The 19030-nt window shown below is 46.7% G+C and overlaps 1 protein-coding gene across 1 annotated transcript; it reads right to left on the bottom strand.

Annotated features, from left to right (window-relative positions):
- Positions 1-1557: 1557 nt before the first annotated feature.
- Positions 1558-15638, bottom strand: LOC310853274 (trans-1,2-dihydrobenzene-1,2-diol dehydrogenase-like; the record flags this gene model as incomplete). The annotated part of the gene is made up of 8 exons (XM_083757543.1): positions 15614-15638; positions 8605-8785; positions 8332-8443; positions 7918-8081; positions 5874-6126; positions 4278-4402; positions 3176-3326; positions 1558-1667 (listed from the first exon to the last, which is right to left on the bottom strand). Exons 2-8 carry the CDS (start codon positions 8692-8694, stop codon positions 1558-1560), a joined length of 1005 nt encoding a protein of 334 aa, XP_083613669.1. The 5' UTR covers positions 8695-8785; positions 15614-15638.
- Between the last annotated feature and the right edge of the window lie 3392 nt (positions 15639-19030).

Below are 19030 nucleotides of genomic sequence, written 5' to 3'. Positions count from 1 at the left end.
ATAACATATTTTAATTCAGTTTATATACCTTTTTTTTCAACACATATAAATGATTTATTTATCTCTGAAAAACAAAAAAGGGATCCAGAATATATCTACAACAATAAAACAGTATTTCTTATATAGATAGAAACTAGAATCATACTTAATACTAAATGTTTACATGTATAGTAGGTAGCAAATAATTACATCTAAACATTAATCATTTCAAACGTTCGTTCACATAGATACTGAGATTTGACAGTTTACAGCGGGCGAAAACATTACATGCGCGCTCTGCTTGCGCACTAGTTGGCCATTTATGGCCTACTAGTGTGCAACAAGCAAGTATGCACTCGACAGAGTGCAGTTCTAGTTATTATTATTATCATCATTAATACTCATACTGGTAGATAGATAGATAGATAGATAGATAGATAGATAGATAGATAGATAGATAGATAGATAGATAGATAGATAGATAGATAGATAGATAGATAGATAGATAGATAGATAGAATAGCTGACAGCTTGTATTGTATTTGTAGTAAGATAATTTGGACACCAGATGGCAGTGTCATACACATTACAACTCACATCGATTTGGCATGGGTGCATTTGGTGGTGGAGTGCACCTGGGTCCTGGGGTAAGGGTAACACATAACATGTTTAAGTTTAGGAATGGTTTGGTATGGCTAAGGATAAGATACAGACATTACATTGATTCCAAGGCAGTGAATCGAGTTGAGGCCTTTATTATAAATCAAATAACAAATGAATCAAGTCATTCCATGAGGTGGGTGCCATTTGTTTGACCTCTCTATTTCTTAGAAAATATACTGCATAGGCTTAATGATACTGAATCAGGTAAAATTCCCAGAAAACAAATGTTTCTACCTCAGGAATAAAAGCCGTGTTTATATTACACGTCACACATACAGTAGCCTATACTGTAGTAGCCTGGGTTCCAGCCTGCTTCGCTGCATTCCATGTTTTGTTTTGTCACTTTGCTTCTTAAGTCTGGAAAGCTAAGGGTCCTATTTCCAGGATAGGTGGCCATGCAGGGTGGGGGAAAGCCGTATAAAGTCGTATAAATGCGCACCGCGCAGCTACTACTGTTGCCCTGCAAACGTGCAAAATGCAAATCATTAAACTAAACTAAACTAAACCCACACAACCGTCAGGGTTTTTTTTTTGTACTGAATCTGACATAGTGGACTACTGAAACAAATTAGTGTTTACTTTTTACCGTAAGTTTAACTCTCGAGTCTCAAACTGGCTATTTATTACGTGAGAAAAGCATGGACAAATTAAGTGGCGCTGGCTGATGACATATCAGCAACAATGTGCCTATGTAACAGGTGACGTTATGAAATCTAGTCAAACAGGAAGCTGGCCAGAATGACTAGAGAATTGACAAAACAAAACGGAACACAGCAAACACAGACTATATATATATATATATATATATATATATATATATATATATATATATATTTGTTTATTCAGATTTACAGAGATGTTTGGTTTCCGAAGTAGCAGTTTAGATGATAGAAAACAGCTTGTCTTTGACAAACTGTCATTGGCTGTCCTGGCTGAAGACCACGCCCACCTGCTTCCTGGCTTCATCCATGATCTCGGTGAGCAGGGCCGACTCCGACAGGGGCATGCGAGGACTCTCCTTAAGTCCTGTACAGAAGATGGGGGGCCAGTTTGTTCAGCCACATGTATTCTTCACTTGCTGTTAAAGTACGCACATTCTTTACTTAAATAAAAGTATAACTACTGCAATGTACAAGTAAACGTCCAGAATGCAAAATGTACAAAAGTACTGGCAAGTACTGGCATCAACGTATATGTACTTAAAGTACCAAAAGTAAGTACCCCTTATGCAGAATGTATAGGCTATACGGTGCCGCGTTTCTACTTGCCATATGGCTCTTTAGCCGATTGGTAACGTACACGCCATAGGAATTATAGGTGGTGGGTTTGCCTCCCGGCCGCCTCGGCTACAGCAACGGCTACATTGGTGGCAGCGGTGTGAATAGGCACCCCTGGTTCCTCTGCGTTACAGACCTATCCGGGTAGTCGTTATACCTGCCTGGGGTGGAGGTCCCCCTGTCAGTCGAGGAGCGGCATGTGGACACCCTTCCAGGTGTGTGTGTGTGTGTGTGCGGAGGGGGGGGGCATTACCAGTCTTTAGCCGACTGGTAATGTACGCGCCATAGGAATTATGGCCTTCCGGCCGCCTTCAAATGTAGCCTAAAAAATTTATACAACTGTTTTGAAAATAGCAGATCTACAAGCTCACAACGTGCAGTGGTGGGCCACGTTGTGAGCTTGTAGAATCAAACCTGTATCAATCTGGGAACCCATCTGCAAAAAAGGAGACAAAAAACTGCACCCTTTTTTCCCTTTCCTAGAATCTGTTCTTAAATGTACTTAGTTACTTTTCACCACTGCTATAAGCGGTGGATCAATATTTCAGTGGTTTCATTCATTCCCCATTGCCCTGCATCAGCAACGATAAGGAGGCTGGACCGAAACTAAAACTCTTTTGGGGGAGGCTGTTTGAACACTGATCAATAGAATATGTATTTAACTTTAACGCTGTCTGTTGCTACAATACATCAAAAAGGCTTGTGAAAAACTCCTGGTCACGTCAACAGTTGTTCTGTGTTTTTTATAAAGTCAGCAAAGAGGCTGCTCATTGGGTATTCAATATCTTGGAAAGGAGACACACTCCTTTGTAACTCAGTAGGCAGATATGCCACTAACTGTAACAGGAATAGGGTTTGACTCTACTCTGGCAATCTCAGCCAATTCTAGATTAGCCAATATTGTAAATTATATCTACTGACACTAGGGGCTGTATTTTGCGTGTCTTAAGTACCAGGTCTTATTCCCTAACTTGAGTAAACTTAAGACCTGGAGCCGTGATCAATGCTCTTTGGCTATTCTGAGTGGCCAAAGAGCATTGATCACGCCTCCAGGTCTTTAGTTTACTCAAGTTAGGGAATAAGACCTGGTACTTAAGACACTCAAAATACAGCCCTAGGGCTCCCAAACCTTTCAAGCTGCAACCCCCCAAAATAATCAGATTTGAGTTGGGGCTTGAATTTAAGCTAATAACCTGGGTCCCCGCTCCCCACCCCCAGTTTGGGAACCACTGATCTACCGTTTGCCTATAGGCCTACCTTTGAGGAGGCATTGCCTCACTTCCTCTGCCTCATAGCGAAGCCCTGTGCTGTTGGTGAAGTTCATTGGTAAGCAGGGTTCAGGCAGCGGGTACTGCGTCTCCTTCCCATTGACCACCAGTGTGGTAGGACAGTGCATTGGACCAAGAACCTGGAGGACAGACAACAAACATTAACTTGAAGCTTTAAGGTCACATTCATACCAGAGAGCTTTGCTGCGATTAAAATGAATCCTGCTGCGCATTGTCAGAAAGTGCGCTTCGTTTGGCAGGTGTGAAGGCTCATTCGAATCCTAATGCGCAGCAAATAACCGCATTTTACTCCGCCCAAAAACGTGGGTTTCGCTTCGCTTCGAATCGCACTTGACTACGATTCGGTGCAGGTGTGAATGCAATCCGCAGTAAATAAAGGAAATGAAGCAAACATAATGTGGCGGGTGAGGAGCTGAACACAGTTGGAGACGGAGAAGGCATATTTTACGCAGCGCAAAGATGTCCCGTTACTGTGGATAGACGTGGTCGAATAAGGAGACTGAAGCCCTGATCGAAATGAGGACGTGTACATTAATCAATTGCTTAAGAAAACACATAAAAACACTGCAGTGTATTATAGCCTACATAATATTCTGTCTGTCTGTCTGTCTGTCTGTGCGTGCCGTAAACATGGAGTGCTGTCACTGTGTGGGACTGGGGAGGGAGTTATATCAGTGCGTTCATGCAGCGCTGTGCTGCATGCCCAAAAGAACAGTGTGTGGCGGCTGCGTGCGTAGAGAGAGAGAGAGGGGGGGGGGGGGGGGGGGGGTCCCAGACGGCACGACACATGCACGTTATGAGTGTAATTTTATCACCATAGATTTCACTGTGTAGGGCAGGCTATAGTTTATGAATGGAACACATTGATAAAGGTCCCCCTGCTGCGTTTCCAATTGCTGCGAATGACAGTGTGAAGGCAAACCCCAGCCAATTAAATATGCAAGAATCCCAATTCCCCGCTCATACGGATCTGAGTCTACCGAAGTATTAGGTGAGAATCTGACCTAAGAGAGAGTGTTGAGAGCCTGACACCATGTGCCAGTATTGTGAAGGCTGGCTTCAAGTCATACCCTGATGGTGCCCTTAGTGCCACTGATGGTGGCATCGTTGGGCAGAGGAACGGCAATGGAGAAGGTGCAGGAGGCCATCCTGTTCTCTGAGAACTTCATGACCACCACCATGGACTCATCCACTCCTGTCAAACATCAGTGAGAGACGACGTGAAGGCGCGTTAATCATTGTGAATGTGCTGCCTAACAAATTGTTATTATTAACTGTGTGTCTGGTTAATGATCGTAACCTTTATATTGTGCAGGATCTTAAACTGTTGTTTAACACGACACCCCTCCCTTGTTTCACACACCCGAGTTAGACATGATTATTCATGCGTTTGTTTTGTCCCACCTGGAGTATAGTAACTCACTATTCAGTAAATGGTCTCTGGACCACATTCAGCATTGTCCAGAACACTGCTGTCAGCCTGTTAACTATAGGTTATATGTCACATTGTCCAGAACACTGCTGTCAGCCTGTTAACTATAGGTTATATGTCACATTGTCCAGAACACTGCTGTCAGCCTATTAACTATAGGTTATATGTCACATTGTCCAGAACACTGCTGTCAGCCTATTAACTATAGGTTATATGTCCAGAACACTGCTGTCAGCCTATATAACTATAGGTTATGGTTATAGGAACACTGCTGTCAGCCTGTTAACTATAGGTTATATGTCACATTGTCCAGAACACTGCTGTCAGCCTATTAACTATAGGTTATATGTCACATTGTCCAGAACACTGCTGTCAGCCTATTAACTATAGGTTATATGTCACATTGTCCAGAACACTGCTGTCAGCCTAATAACTATAGGTTATGGTTATAGGAACACTGCTGTCAGCCTATTAACTATAGGTTATATGTCACATTGTCCAGAACACTGCTGTCAGCCTATTAACTATAGGTTATATGTCACATTGTCCAGAACACTGCTGTCAGCCTATTAACTATAGGTTATATGTCACATTGTCCAGAACACTGCTGTCAGCCTATTAACTATAGGTTATATGTGTGTGTCCAGAACACTGCTGTCAGCCTAATAACTATAGGTTAAAGGTCACATCACTCCAATCCTGGCCTGCTTGCAATGCTGTGAGTTCTAGGATCCAGTTCAAGGTTCAAGGTGTGGTCACATGACCGACATGGTCAGACACCCGCATTTCTTTTTTACTATAATTTTTATCCCACGATTCTTTAACCCATTTTTTCACCCGGTGCCAATTGCCTAAACTGTAATCCTGGGCACTACTCTCCCTCTGCCAACCTGGGGAGAGCCCCAAATTGAGCTTATGCTTGCTTCCATGCATAAGTAAGTAGGCCGCTTCTTATGAGCCACCCGAACGCCAGCCCATCTGTATTCAAAGATTTTCCTAGAAGCTTTGTCATCGGTCGATTTGCCTAGTGTCTACTTCCTGATTGGTTAGTCATTTCGAGGGGGGTTTTTTCCGACCAATGACAAAGCTTCTAGGAACATCTTTGACTGTGGCCCCATGATGTGTCACAGAGACAACAACAGAGTGTTTTACTAATTGCTGGCTGTGTGAATACAAACAAATAAAAAATACGCTCATTAAAATGTTGACATATTATTGCTTATAGCTGCTATACCTGAGTCGAGCAACACGCCTGTGGCCTGGATGGACTGTGGCCTCTCCCCGTTGAACACCATGAGGACAAACTGCAGGCAGTACACCCCGATGTCCAGCAGGGCGCCTCCACCCAGCTCCTTCTCCACAGAGCGGGGGATGTGGAGCTGCGGGGAGCCGAAGGAGGCCTCCACTAGCTTCACCTGCCCTAGCGCCTCCTCGGCGAGCAGTCTGCGTACCTCGGCGTGCACGGGGAAGCAGCGGGACCAGATGGCCTGCAAGGAGACACGGTTGTTCATTTTTCACCTGTACCACTCCTTATTGGATGTACTATTCAGTACATATATCAGATTAAGGTAAGAAAATGGTTAATCCGGAATTCTCTGTGAATATCCTTAAACTTAAAGGGATTTTGTCATTTTAAAACTAAAAGTTTTCTGAGCTTAATTGCACCCCAAAAACCTGAACCTGAACCTGAGCAGGGAATGGAAGTCATAGCCGGCAGCATACAGCCCTTTGCATGCCCATGAGCATGGCATGGGCAGGGGTTTAATCCCCTCTGAGGAGGGGCAGTATACTGTAAAAGGTACTGTATTACACACCAAGACGCTGTGAGGCACTTTATACTAAGGTACTGTACTTTATACTAAGGTACTGTACTTTATACTAAGGTACAAAGGTACTGTATTACACACCAAGACGCTGTGAGGCACTTTGGATAAAAGCATCTGCCCAGACGTGCATGACATGCCATGACAGCTGCATTTCCCTTGTGGGATCAATAAAGGTCTGCCTGTCTGTCTTCATCACTCGTCATATTTCCGCAACAAAGACATGATCAGGGTTTGATTCTCAGTGCGAAGTGAGCGGTGGCTTTGATGAGTTAATTTCATTAATCAGACCAGTGTGTGTCCAGTGGAAACCTCGTATGAATCTGATCTCAGGTCAGAATGGGTTAAATCCCTGCCCATTAAATGCAAGGCTGCTCACCAACACCGCTCGGTGGCTGCAGCTGTTGTTGACATTCTGATGGACCAAATGGACAAACTAAACCGTGCTGATAATTATAGGCAAAACACGGTCACATGTTGGAGCGGCTTGTCCAAAAATAAAACAGTAGCAGTTTCTTAACCACTTAAGCCTATACTTCACTGTAAGACAGTTATTTTAGTTATTTTTATGTAGTGTGTGTGTGTGTGTGTGTGTGTGTGTGTGTGTGTGGGGGGGGGGTTACATTATGGTCACAAAAAGCCATTTCAGCTGGTCTTGAATTCAATCTGACCAGAAGGGGAGAGCTAAAACTGAATGACCACAGGGGGCAGGACATCAGACCCCCCCCCCCCCCCCCCCCCCCCCACACACACACACACACACACACACACACACACACACACACACACACACACACACACACACACACACACACACACACACACACACACACACACACACACAGCAAATCCAACTTGTGGCTCTGTAAGGCACTTTAGATAAAAGCATCTGCCCACAGACGATCAGGACTGACTTGTACATTCATCATTGGTCATAGGTAGGTAGCTGCCTGCGATGGAGGAGGGGAATGTTCTTGGAGAGAGCTCTTTACAGATGTGCCGTACGAGAACTTCACATGTCCTGCCATTGGCAATTCAGTAGATTGTCAGTGCAATGTCAGAAACAGAACATCGTCAGTGAGAAAGGGGGGCATTTGCCAACGTGAAATATTGGCTTACATTTTGGCTTAAAAGTTGTCTATATCACCTTTAAAGAGCATCAAAGACCAGTCAACTCTCCCTAGACGAACAGAGGTAGAATTAACTGACACCTTATTACTATGAATGACACAGGATTTCCTTTTACCCAAACAACCGGCAGCAACAGCATTCTATTAGTATCTGCTCTGAATCTGAAAGTGGATCATGTGGATGTGTTCATTCTATTCCGGTTCCCCGAATAGATACAGTTAATTCCTCTGCTGGACACTTCGTTTCAGTAGCAAAGCAATAGAATTAGCATTAGGCTAATTCAAGGAAACGATCAGGAAACGTGTTGGAACGGTACATCTGTACCTCCATCAGGAAGCTGCTACTGGTCCTGGAAGCGGCGATGAGGTCCGTCACCTGGCTGGAGTTCATGGCAAAGGGCTTCTCGCACAGCACGTTCCTGCCCGCCTTGAGGAAGAGCAGGCCCACGCGCCAGTGCTGCGTGTGCAGCACGGCCAGGTACACCACGTCTGCAGAGCACAGGACAGAGAGAGAGACGCTCCAGACAGTGTCTGTGCTGCAGCTTCAAACGCTAATGTCATTAAAACCAACGTCTCATCATCGATCTTCTAAAGGCCCCTCTCTCTCACACACACACACACACACACGCACACACACACACACACACACACACACACACACACACACACACACACACACACGCACACACACACACACACACACACTGTGTGTTCACTGTTGTTAATGTCGTTAACCCACCAATATCAGGGTCGCTGGCCAGTTCCTCGTAGCTCCCGTAAGCTCTGGGAATGCCGTGCTTCCTGGCAAACTCCTGTGCCTGCTCCAGGCTCCTCGCCGCGATGGCTGCTATCTGTTCAGAACACGAGCAACACACACACATGCACGCGCACACACACACACACATGCACAATTTCATTACTGCGGTGCGACCAACCTTGTCATCCCCAGTGGAGGCAGGCATCCCTCTGAGGCAATGAAGACGTAGTGTGTTTGTTTGGAGCGGTTGAGTACCTGGTGGTCTCCTGGAGGGAGAGTCTTCATGGCCACGCTGAAATCATGACTGATCTTGCCCGCACCGCACAGTCCCCATCGGGTTGCCATGGCGCCTGCCCTGAGAGCTGGATGGTCACAGTAGAGGTGCCGGGTGCAGAGAGAGAGAGGGGATCCGAGCTGCCCGAGCGGTTGTGGTGACCTTGGGGGGTGGAGAGGTCAGAGCGCCCAGAGGTTGAGTGGAGACGTGCTGGAGCGCCAGGCGGAGAGAGAGCATTTATATGCTGGGGAGAGGAGAGGCATGTCACCTTTCCTCTCATCTCACGCTGCATGCAGAAGGGGACGGCGCGCACGCACGCACGCAGGCACGCACGCACGCACACACGCACGCACGCACGCACGCACGCACGCTTTGTATTACTATATTTGTGAGGTTGTCAACCTTTTTAGGACATTGATTTCATGAATGCAATTCTTGCAATTGTGGGGCATTTTAACCATAAGTCTAAAGCCGAAATAATTGCAGATCTTCTTCGGTGCACAAAACACAATCCTGCAACACAAGCCAGAGTGTAAATCGGGTCAACTTAAATCTCGAATCCCTAAACCTTATAATCCTAAACCTAACCCCTGGATCTTTTTCTAATTGTAAATGCATCTCTAAAATTCAGTTTTAACCATAAAACAGGCATTTTTATATTGTGAGGACCAGGAAAATGGTCCTCACAGTGTCTATTTCTGTGTGGGGGACATTTGGTCCTCCAAAGTATAGTGTCACAGTGTCACACACACACACACACACACACACACACGTGCGGGCGAGCGCGCACACACACACACACACGCACACACTTTCCCCTTTATTAATATATTAACACACGCATCCTGTTGCTGATTCGAGCATTTTTTTCAAGTTCCAGGCCGAAGTGGTTTGCAACCAGCTGACTCTGACAATCTGTAAACATCATGGATGTCAATGGGGGCCCCCCGGGGCCCTCGGTGCATCATTAACACATTCTGAACGGGCCCCCATTTTGGTGTTGGCATCATGTTATGCTTTAGCTATTGAAAAATAGCAGATCTACAAGCTCATATCGCGCCACCGAGTGGCGCGATACGAGCTTGTAGGTCTGCTATTTTTGAAAAAAATCGAAGAACGGCTGACATTTTTAGAATCCGATCTCAGGTCAGAATGGGTTCATCGGACCAGTGGGTGTCCAGTGGAAACCTCGTATGAATCTGATCTCAGGTCAGAATGGGTTAACACATGGGAGGGGGGCGATGTGGGAAGAACTCACCTTGTCCTCAGGGCAGCACCAAGCCACAGGTCAAGGCTGCTTTGTTGTCCCTCCCCAACCCCCCCCCCCCCCCCCCCCCGCCCTCATTGTGAGAGGCATTGATTAGCCCTGTGTGATGGCCTGGCTGGCAGCAACACCAGAGGGCAATGATTAAACCGAACTCCCCAGTGGCTTCGCTGTGGTAAACAGATATAGGCGGAGCCGGAGAGAGAGATTCACAGGAGGAGGGTTATACAGGAGGCATGGCCCCACACAGCAGGTCATTTCAACTGGCCAGTAAGCTGAGCCAGGATGACAATGGGAAAGTGTTGCCCTTGAAGCTAAATATTATCCATTTATCTAGCCCATTCTGACCGGGCACCCATTTTGGTGTTGGCATCATGTCATGCTTTAGCTATTGAAAAATAGCAGATCTACAAGCTCATATCGCGCCACCGAGTGGCGCGATACGAGCTTGTAGGTCTGCTATTTTTGAAAAAAATCGAAGAGCGACTGACATTTTTAGAATCTGATCTCAGGTCAGAATGGGTTCGTCAGACCAGCGTGTGTCCAGTGGAAACCTCGTATGAATCTGATCTCAGGTCAGAATGGTCTAGAAGACAGCACATGCTGTCTGTGTTGTAAACACGACCAATGCCCGTCTGCGGACAGTAGAGGGCACTACTGTGCTTTGAGTGTGCAGGCAGAGATCAATCTCTGGGCTCCAATGCCCAGGATTTGCCACGGATTACTGCAATGCATGCCCTGATTTAGGCTTGGTTTGCGCGCTGTGTCGCGTGCAGAACATATAGCTGATGTACAAGTGGCAATTAACGTTAGTGTGAAGCAGCGACAGGGGCCGGCATGATATGGAATCTGTCTGTCTGCAAATTTGGTCCTAGTCCAAAAGATTGCATGGAACATGGTTACTTTCAGACATGCAGTTCTTTAATATTTCTTTCCCCTGCAGATAATTTGTTTTCATTTATTTTTTCATTATTTAATTTTTTTCGTATATATGAAATAATATATGAATCATCATCATAGGCCTATTTAACGGCACTTTCACACCTGGCAAATATCAAAAATGTATTCAGTTATTCATACATTTCTGGAGCATGTAATGATGTCTCTCCATTCTGAACCCATTTCATGCAGGTACATAGTAATTGGATTTGCGTGTGAACGAGCTGTCAGCAAAACATCCTCGTGCTGAAAAAGAGAAGGAATTCTCTCTGTCTCTTTTTATTTATCAATGACTGCTTTGCCGGGGCTGCTTCCTCTTTGTGTTTCACCTCCAAATGAATTCTTGGGAGCTGTGTGCTGTTGTCATAACGACAAGGTACCAGCTGGGCAATTTGTATGCAAATGGCATCGGGAGCTTGGCCTGATATCGCTGCCTATACCACCCGACCCGGTTACCATGGGAATGCCCGTCTCCGTCTTGGAGATGGGCATTCTCTCTCTCTTCTTTTCTTTTTCAAAGAGCGCAGTAATAGTGGTCTGTCACTGCTGCTGCTGAAAGACAAGACAAGACAGGTGTGACGGCGTGACGTCGACAGGGCAAGCCCAGCTACGCTTTGGATAGAGGCCTAGAGGCCGTGCTGAACTAACAGGCATCCAACCCCTCAAAGCCTGATTTACAATTAGCTTGCGCACCTGTGTCTGTGCCCGCAAATGCACTGTGAGCTTGTAGATTTGCAGTGTGCAGCAGAGGCTGTGCAACCAAGTATATATCAGGTGTTGGGGGGGCTCAGGTGGTGCGAGGATATTGTGTTCTGAACGGAATGGGGTCGCCCCCTTTCACCGCCCCCCCCCTCCACCTGACAGCCAGCCCGGTGGAAGGGACCCCTCACCGCCCCTCCACCTGACAGCCAGCCCGGTGGAAGGGACCCCTCACCGCCCCTCCACCTGACAGCCAGCCAGCCCGGTGGAAGGGACCCCTCACTGCCCCTCCACCTGACAGCCAGCCCGGTGGAAGGGACCCCTCACCGCCCCTCCACCTGACAGCCAGCCCGGTGGAAGGGACCCCTCACTGCCCCTCCACCTGACAGCCAGCCCGGTGGAAGGGACCCCTCACCGCCCCTCCACCTGACAGCCAGCCCGGTGGAAGGGACCCCTCACTGCCCCTCCACCTGACAGCCAGCCCGGTGGAAGGGACCCCTCACCGCCCCTCCACCTGACAGCCAGCCCGGTGGAAGGGACCCCTCACTGCCCCTCCACCTGACAGCCAGCCCGGTGGAAGGGACCCCTCACCGCCCCTCCACCTGACAGCCAGCCCGGTGGAAGGGACCCCTCACCGCCCCTCCACCTGACAGCCAGCCCGGTGGAAGGGACCCCTCACTGCCCCTCCACCTGACAGCCAGCCCGGTGGAAGGGACCCCTCACCGCCCCTCCACCTGACAGCCAGCCCGGTGGAAGGGACCCCTCACCGCCCCTCCACCTGACAGCCAGCCCGGTGGAAGGGACCCCTCACTGCCCCTCCACCTGACAGCCAGCCCGGTGGAAGGGACCCCTCACCGCCCCTCCACCTGACAGCCAGCCCGGTGGAAGGGACCCCTCACTGCCCCTCCACCTGACAGCCAGCCCGGTGGAAGGGACCCCTCACTGCCCCTCCACCTGACAGCCAGCCCGGTGGAAGGGACCCCTCACTGCCCCTCCACCTGACAGCCAGCCCGGTGGAAGGGACCCCTCACCGCCCCTCCACCTGACAGCCAGCCCGGTGGAAGGGACCCCTCACCGCCCCTCCACCTGACAGCCAGCCCGGTGGAAGGGACCCCTCACTGCCCCTCCACCTGACAGCCAGCCCGGTGGAAGGGACCCCTCACCGCCCCTCCACCTGACAGCCAGCCCGGTGGAAGGGACCCCTCACTGCCCCTCCACCTGACAGCCAGCCCGGTGGAAGGGACCCCTCACCGCCCCTCCACCTGACAGCCAGCCCGGTGGAAGGGACCCCTCACTGCCCCTCCACCATGGCAGCCTTAGACAGAGACCAATCTGCTGAAACTCATTTGGACATCAATCTCTCTCTCTCTCTCTCTCTCTCTCCCCTCTACAGGAGCTCAAGGTCGCGTGGAGGACGAGCTTCTAAACTCAGATATACCGAGGAGCGAGGGCAAAGAGGGGGCAACATAGTTTTGGATGCAGCGCTGAGCCTATCCCATGCCAGGAGGAGGTGTGTGGGTGGGAGGGGTGGGGGTGGGGGGCTGGAGAAAGTGAATGCTGATGAAGTGGAGACATTTAGGAACTTGGCATGCTGAAGGAAGCTGGGTGCCTCATTAATTCTACCGAAGCCCCGCCAGGACGATTCTCATCCGTTCTCATCACTTCTCGCCGGCTCTTTATTTGATTAAAAATGCTATGGATCATCATATCTCTGGTCCGTGCGTGTCCCCTCACAAGCAGGACATGGACGAATGTCATCGACACGTTGTCACGTGATGGGCTGGGGGGTGTTGTGGCGTGTGAAAGTGCTTGATCGCAGCAGACACTTTTGCTTCACACATTGTCACACCACTTCATCTCCCACTGTCAGAACAGCTCTGTCCTTCACTGTCATCACTGTAGTTACATGAAAAGCTGGTATCTTCTCTATGTAAATCAGCCTATACGTCTTGGGACAAACGTCCAATGTTTGACTGGAAGTGGGTACCCTGGGGGTCACGTATTCACTTCCACACTCCAGGAATGCGGAAGTTCTGTTCGGAAGATGTAAAAAAGAGTAAAAAAGAGTTTAAACGACGGAGGCGCGCCGTCTAAAGCGGATTTGAGCTACGAGACAAACACCATGTTTTGATAGTTTCAGGGGTTTCGAAGAGACAGTGTAGAAGAGACGCTCTGAGCAGGGAGTACAGGGAGGGAGGGAGAGAGAAAAAGAATGCGACCGCCCTCTTCAAGAGGCAAGCAAAGTTAATATGTATGTGTCACCTACATATTTACTGTATATACCGGTATGATGATTTCAGATACATAGATCACATGCGTGTGCATGTACGTGGAGACCGGAGGCTTGCGACGGATGCTAAAAACAGATAATAAATTAAATACTATTAATTCTGGATTAAATCACATTAAAGAGACACAAGATTTCTCCGGTTGCCAAAGGAGGATTTAAGGTTTAAACCTGAGAAATTGCGGGACTGGCAAAGAGTTATAGGCTTACAAAGAGGCGGATTAGAGTTATGCTTATTTGCGTGTCAATGTCGTGCACCAAAGATTTGCAGATCTACAACTAAACAGGGGTATTTGTGGGTTACAGTATAAGTAACTAAACAGGGGTATTTGTGGGTTACAGTATAAGGGGGGATGGTAAACAGGGGTTACAAAACAGGGTTACAGTATAAGTAAACAGGGGTATTTGTGGGTTACAGTATAAGTAAACAGGGGTATTTGTGGGTTACAGTATAACTAAACAGGGGTATTTGTGGGTTACAGTATAAGTAAACAGGGGTATTTGTGGGTTACAGTATAAGTAAACAGGGGTATTTGTGGGTTACAGTATAAGTAAACAGGGGTATTTGTGGGTTACAGTATAACTAAACAGGGGTATTTGTGGGTTACAGTATAAGTAAACAGGGGTATTTGTGGGTTACAGTATAAGTAAACAGGGGTATTTGTGGGTTACAGTATAAGTAAACAGGGGTATTTGTGGGTTACAGTATAAGTAAACAGGGGTATTTGTGGGTTACAGTATAAGTAAACAGGGGTATTTGTGGGTTACAGTATAAGTAAACAGGGGTATTTGTGGGTTACAGTATAACTAAACAGGGGTATTTGTGGGTTACAGTATAACTAAACAGGGGTATTTGTGGGTTACAGTATAAGTAAACAGGGGTATTTGTGGGTTACAGTATAACTAAACAGGGGTATTTGTGGGTTACAGTATAAGTAAACAGGGGTATTTGTGGGTTACAGTATAAGTAAACAGGGGTATTTGTGGGTTACAGTATAAGTAAACAGGGGTATTTGTGGGTTACAGTATAAGTAAACAGGGGTATTTGTGGGTTACAGTATAAGTAAACAGGGGTATTTGTGGGTTACAGTATAAGTAAACAGGGGTATTTGTGGGTTACAGTATAAGTAAACAGGGGTATTTGTGGGTTACAGTATAAGTAAACAGGGGTATTTGTGGGTTACAGTATAACTAAACAGGGGTATTTGTGGGTTACAGTATAACTAAACAGGGGTATTTGTGGGTTACAGTATAAGTAACTAAACAGGGGTATTTGTGGGTTACAGTATAAGTAAAGCGAAAATGAAGTGTATTGCTGGCCTGGGGGTTCAACGTCACTCCTCCTTATCTCTCAAGGTCAGTGAGGACTAACTCAGGGGTTGACAGGTATAGGAGGGGGCGGGGGGGGCACTGGGTGAGTAATAAGTCATTTTGTCAATGCTACAGGATGTATTACCAACGTACGTACGTGTGGCCCATGGGCTTTCTTCCACTGGAGAAATGTGGTGATGGAGAGAGAGGAGCGGGCAGTAATGGCAGCCTTTGAGCCCTAGCATTGTGCCAGCCCTTTGAGAGTCACTATCTTTGTCCACAGCGAGCACATGGGGGGGGGAGGCAGAGCCGGGGCACACAAGCCGGGCTGGACCCGGAGTTCAGTGGGCTTAAGAAGCTCTTCATCTGGCCAGCGTGTGTGTGTGTGTGTGTTGTGATGGTGGGAGTGGGAGGGTGAGGGGAGGCGAGGGGAGGGGAGTAGAGAGGGGTATACGGCACAGCCGGACACAGAGCTAATACAATCCATTACCACTGTCATCTGGGTCCATTCTTCTCCGGTTTCCATGGTTTTCCCCCTCGGTCAAATCCACATTAGCTGTGTGGTCAGTGGACAGTTGTGCCAGCAGCTGGCCTTCCTGATGTGGCCGGTGTCCACAGCCACCCAATGTGGACACTCACTGCTGGGGGGGAGAGAAAGAGATTGAGAGAGAGTTTGTGGGATATTGATAGGAAGTCGTCATGCACAGCTGTGCATCAGTGTTAAAGCAGCACTTCTGTATGTACCTTCAAAAGGAAAGCAAACAGTTTAATAAGTTTAATCTCACAACACACTCTCTCTTTCTCTCTCTCTCTCTCTCTCCTGGTACAACAAATAAGCATGACTCCCACAGCCCACTTATACATTTGCTGGTGCATAATGTGATACTTGAAGAGAAGAGAGGAAGCAAGCAAGCACTCAGTGGAGTAATTCAACGTAAGAATGTATCGGGTGCACACGGTTCAAACAGTCCATAGAAAAGAATAGGATTCTTGTTTTATTGAAGGTTTCCCCCAGCCTTGCTCAGCGTAAAAACCTGAGTGCTGGTATTCTTTTCTCTGTCATATGTGATACTGACTCCATCAGAAAGCCCCCTGCTGAGGGGAGACCGGCTGCACACACAAGCCGATAATAAAGACAGATACCTATACCAACCTCTATCAGCCAGCACAGAGCCCACCATTGTTCATTTGGGTTTGAGGAATATCCATTATGGAGAGCATGTCCAACACGGCTACACAATGATCTGCTCCACTACACTTGGAGAGGTGTCACTCTCAGCGTATCTGGAATGAAGTGATGCATGGTGAGAGCCACGGTACACTCAGCTTAGCTGCCATTTTATTCAGAAAACCACCATTGCTCCTGTTTAAACAACTTATATACGTTTTTTCCCCTCTAGGAAAGGCAGTATTATTTTACCTTTCAACAACACTGCAATTTGTGTGCTTTACACAGAACCTCAAGCCAAATAAACACTAAACAAGTAGAAAAAGTGCCCCTCAGGGCACAGGTCTCCACCAGGCCAGGTCTATAATCGGCCAATATGAAAGGGGTGCCTTTTTTTTCTTATGCCTTTGATGGCAATTGGATGATTTGAGGCATTTTGTTCCAAAAATGTGTTTTGCAGAAATCCACCTGTTGGTGGCACTATAACAGGCCAATGTGAAAAGGGTGGGATATATTCCTCAGACTAGTAGGAAAATGCGTGAAAGATTTCATGTAAATTGCACGCTGTGTTCATGATTTGAGGCTTTTTGTTCAAAACGGGCCAATCTTGCAAACTTTGAAAGCCAATGTTAGCCAATTAGGATGGAATATGAAATATTGGACAGATCCGTCTTGAGCACATGACGATAGAGATACTGTGTAACGATTTGCGGGATTTTTGGACAAAATCTGGAGGAGTAATATAAAAAAATGTGTTTTACAAAAGTCGTCCTCCTGGTGGCGCTGAATAATGCAGGTCAAAGGTTTGTCCTTGGCCTCTAGGGAGTGTGCATGGATTGTTTCAGGTAGATCGGTGCAAAAAGGTGAAAAGCTGCCTCATCGTGGCGCTATAACAGGCCGTTCTGGAAAATGTGGGGCAGTGGTTCATCGATGCCATCCAGGGAGTGTGTGTGTGTGTGTGTGTGTGTGTGTGTGTGTGTGTGTGTGTGTGTGTGTGTGTGTGTAAAGTTTGGCATCGACCAGGTCAACGGTGCCGGATATTAGCTGTTAACAGACTGACGGACAGACAGACGATGGACACACGGAGGGACGGAGTGCAAAACATACTCTCCCCAGCCTTCAGCTGGTGGAGACAATGAATGACAGGATGCATAAAACAAATTAAGTAAAACGTAACAGTTGAAATCAGCCTTTAGTTGTGTTTCTGAGAGTTTGTTCCAGATATGTGGTGCATAAAAACAAATGCACCACATATCGCCATGTTTATTTTCGGCTCTACACGAAATCTCTTCGCTGAAAATAGCCAATCGCTTTGCTTTCGTGAGTCTTGCTTTGTGAACATTATCATCCTGTATTTTTAGAGCCATGTAATCGCTAAATCTGAGTCCATATACTGTAACAACACACAGAGCCAGTGTTGCTGTTGCCCCCCCCCCCCAAAATAATGTTTCCCTGCTGGGTCGGAAAAGGTGTCTGGAGCACGCTTTAAGGTCACACGACAGGAACACTGTTCATTGAAACCAATGAACAGTTAAACTAGTATAGTCTCTCACCCCCCTACCCCCATGCCGCAAATATCCCAGTCGCACAAGCTCCGCAGTGGGGAGGACGGAGGAGAACACTATTAAGCAAAGCATGCACTCCACCGCCATCCTTCTGTGCCTGATAGGGCCTGTAATATCTTTATCTGGCGTCCCGTGGCAGGCGGCTGCCAAGATGGAAAATGAGTGTGTAGGGCGGCTACTGGGTACAGTTACTCTGTGTGCATGCTTGTTTTTGTGTACACGTGCCCCTTTGTGTGTGAGAATTTAATTTGATTTAATTTAGATATTTTAATATAGTATTATGCTTATGCAATGCATATATATATATATATATATATATACACACATATACTGCGGTAATATACTGTAACTGATGTTATTAGCGCATTGGTTCTCAAAGTAGTGTCTGGGGACCGACCCCTGTAAGGGTCAGTGGAGGGGAAATGGAACATGAGTTAATGTAGCATCAAACTGTTTAACCGCCTAATCCATTTTAATACTGCTTTTTTTTTATAGAATGATGATGATGATGTAGTGCTGTGATCACAAAAAACAAAACAAAACATGATCATCCGGTATTATGATTATACTAGGATAAAGGATAGGGAGAAAAATCACACCCTCACCATGATGTAAGATGTAATCATGACGTAACATTTCAGTTTGCTCGTCCACATACAGTATAACGTAAATTCTCCATTCATTGTCAATGGGAATTTAATGTTTGTGTATAGGTCAAAAATACCGATTTGCTCGTCCATATATGACGTAAATTCTCCCTTCATTATCAATGGGAATGTAATTTAAAAAAAAGTGTAGGCCGACAGAAAGTGTTTAAATGATGATTTTATGTGGCCACACCCACCAGTTCATTAAAGGCGTAGTGAAATGAAACATACGTTTTTCACACTTTTAGACCATATCCGTGGTCATCATAATTAGTACAGGAAATCTATGGAGAATACAGGATCGACCTCAAACTAATTGCAAAAAACCCAAACTAAGCTGATCTTCGATATATATAACAGATCAAATGTTGCCTGGAATTGTCTGAGGCGAAAGTGTTGAAAATGGCCTGTATACAGTATGGCCACCATTGACCTATTATAAGGCCATATTTTCTAAATGTCCTTATGCTTTAATGTGACATGTCAAACTAGGGGGTTTTCATGATGCTGAATCCATTCCAAGCATT

Source organism: Protomyctophum parallelum, assembly GCF_964188405.1.
Source record: "Protomyctophum parallelum genome assembly, chromosome: 2".
Classification (NCBI taxonomy): domain Eukaryota; kingdom Metazoa; phylum Chordata; class Actinopteri; order Myctophiformes; family Myctophidae; genus Protomyctophum; species Protomyctophum parallelum.
The sequence above is the reverse complement of the archived record's forward strand: the minus strand, read 5'-3'. Positions and strand labels throughout refer to the sequence as shown.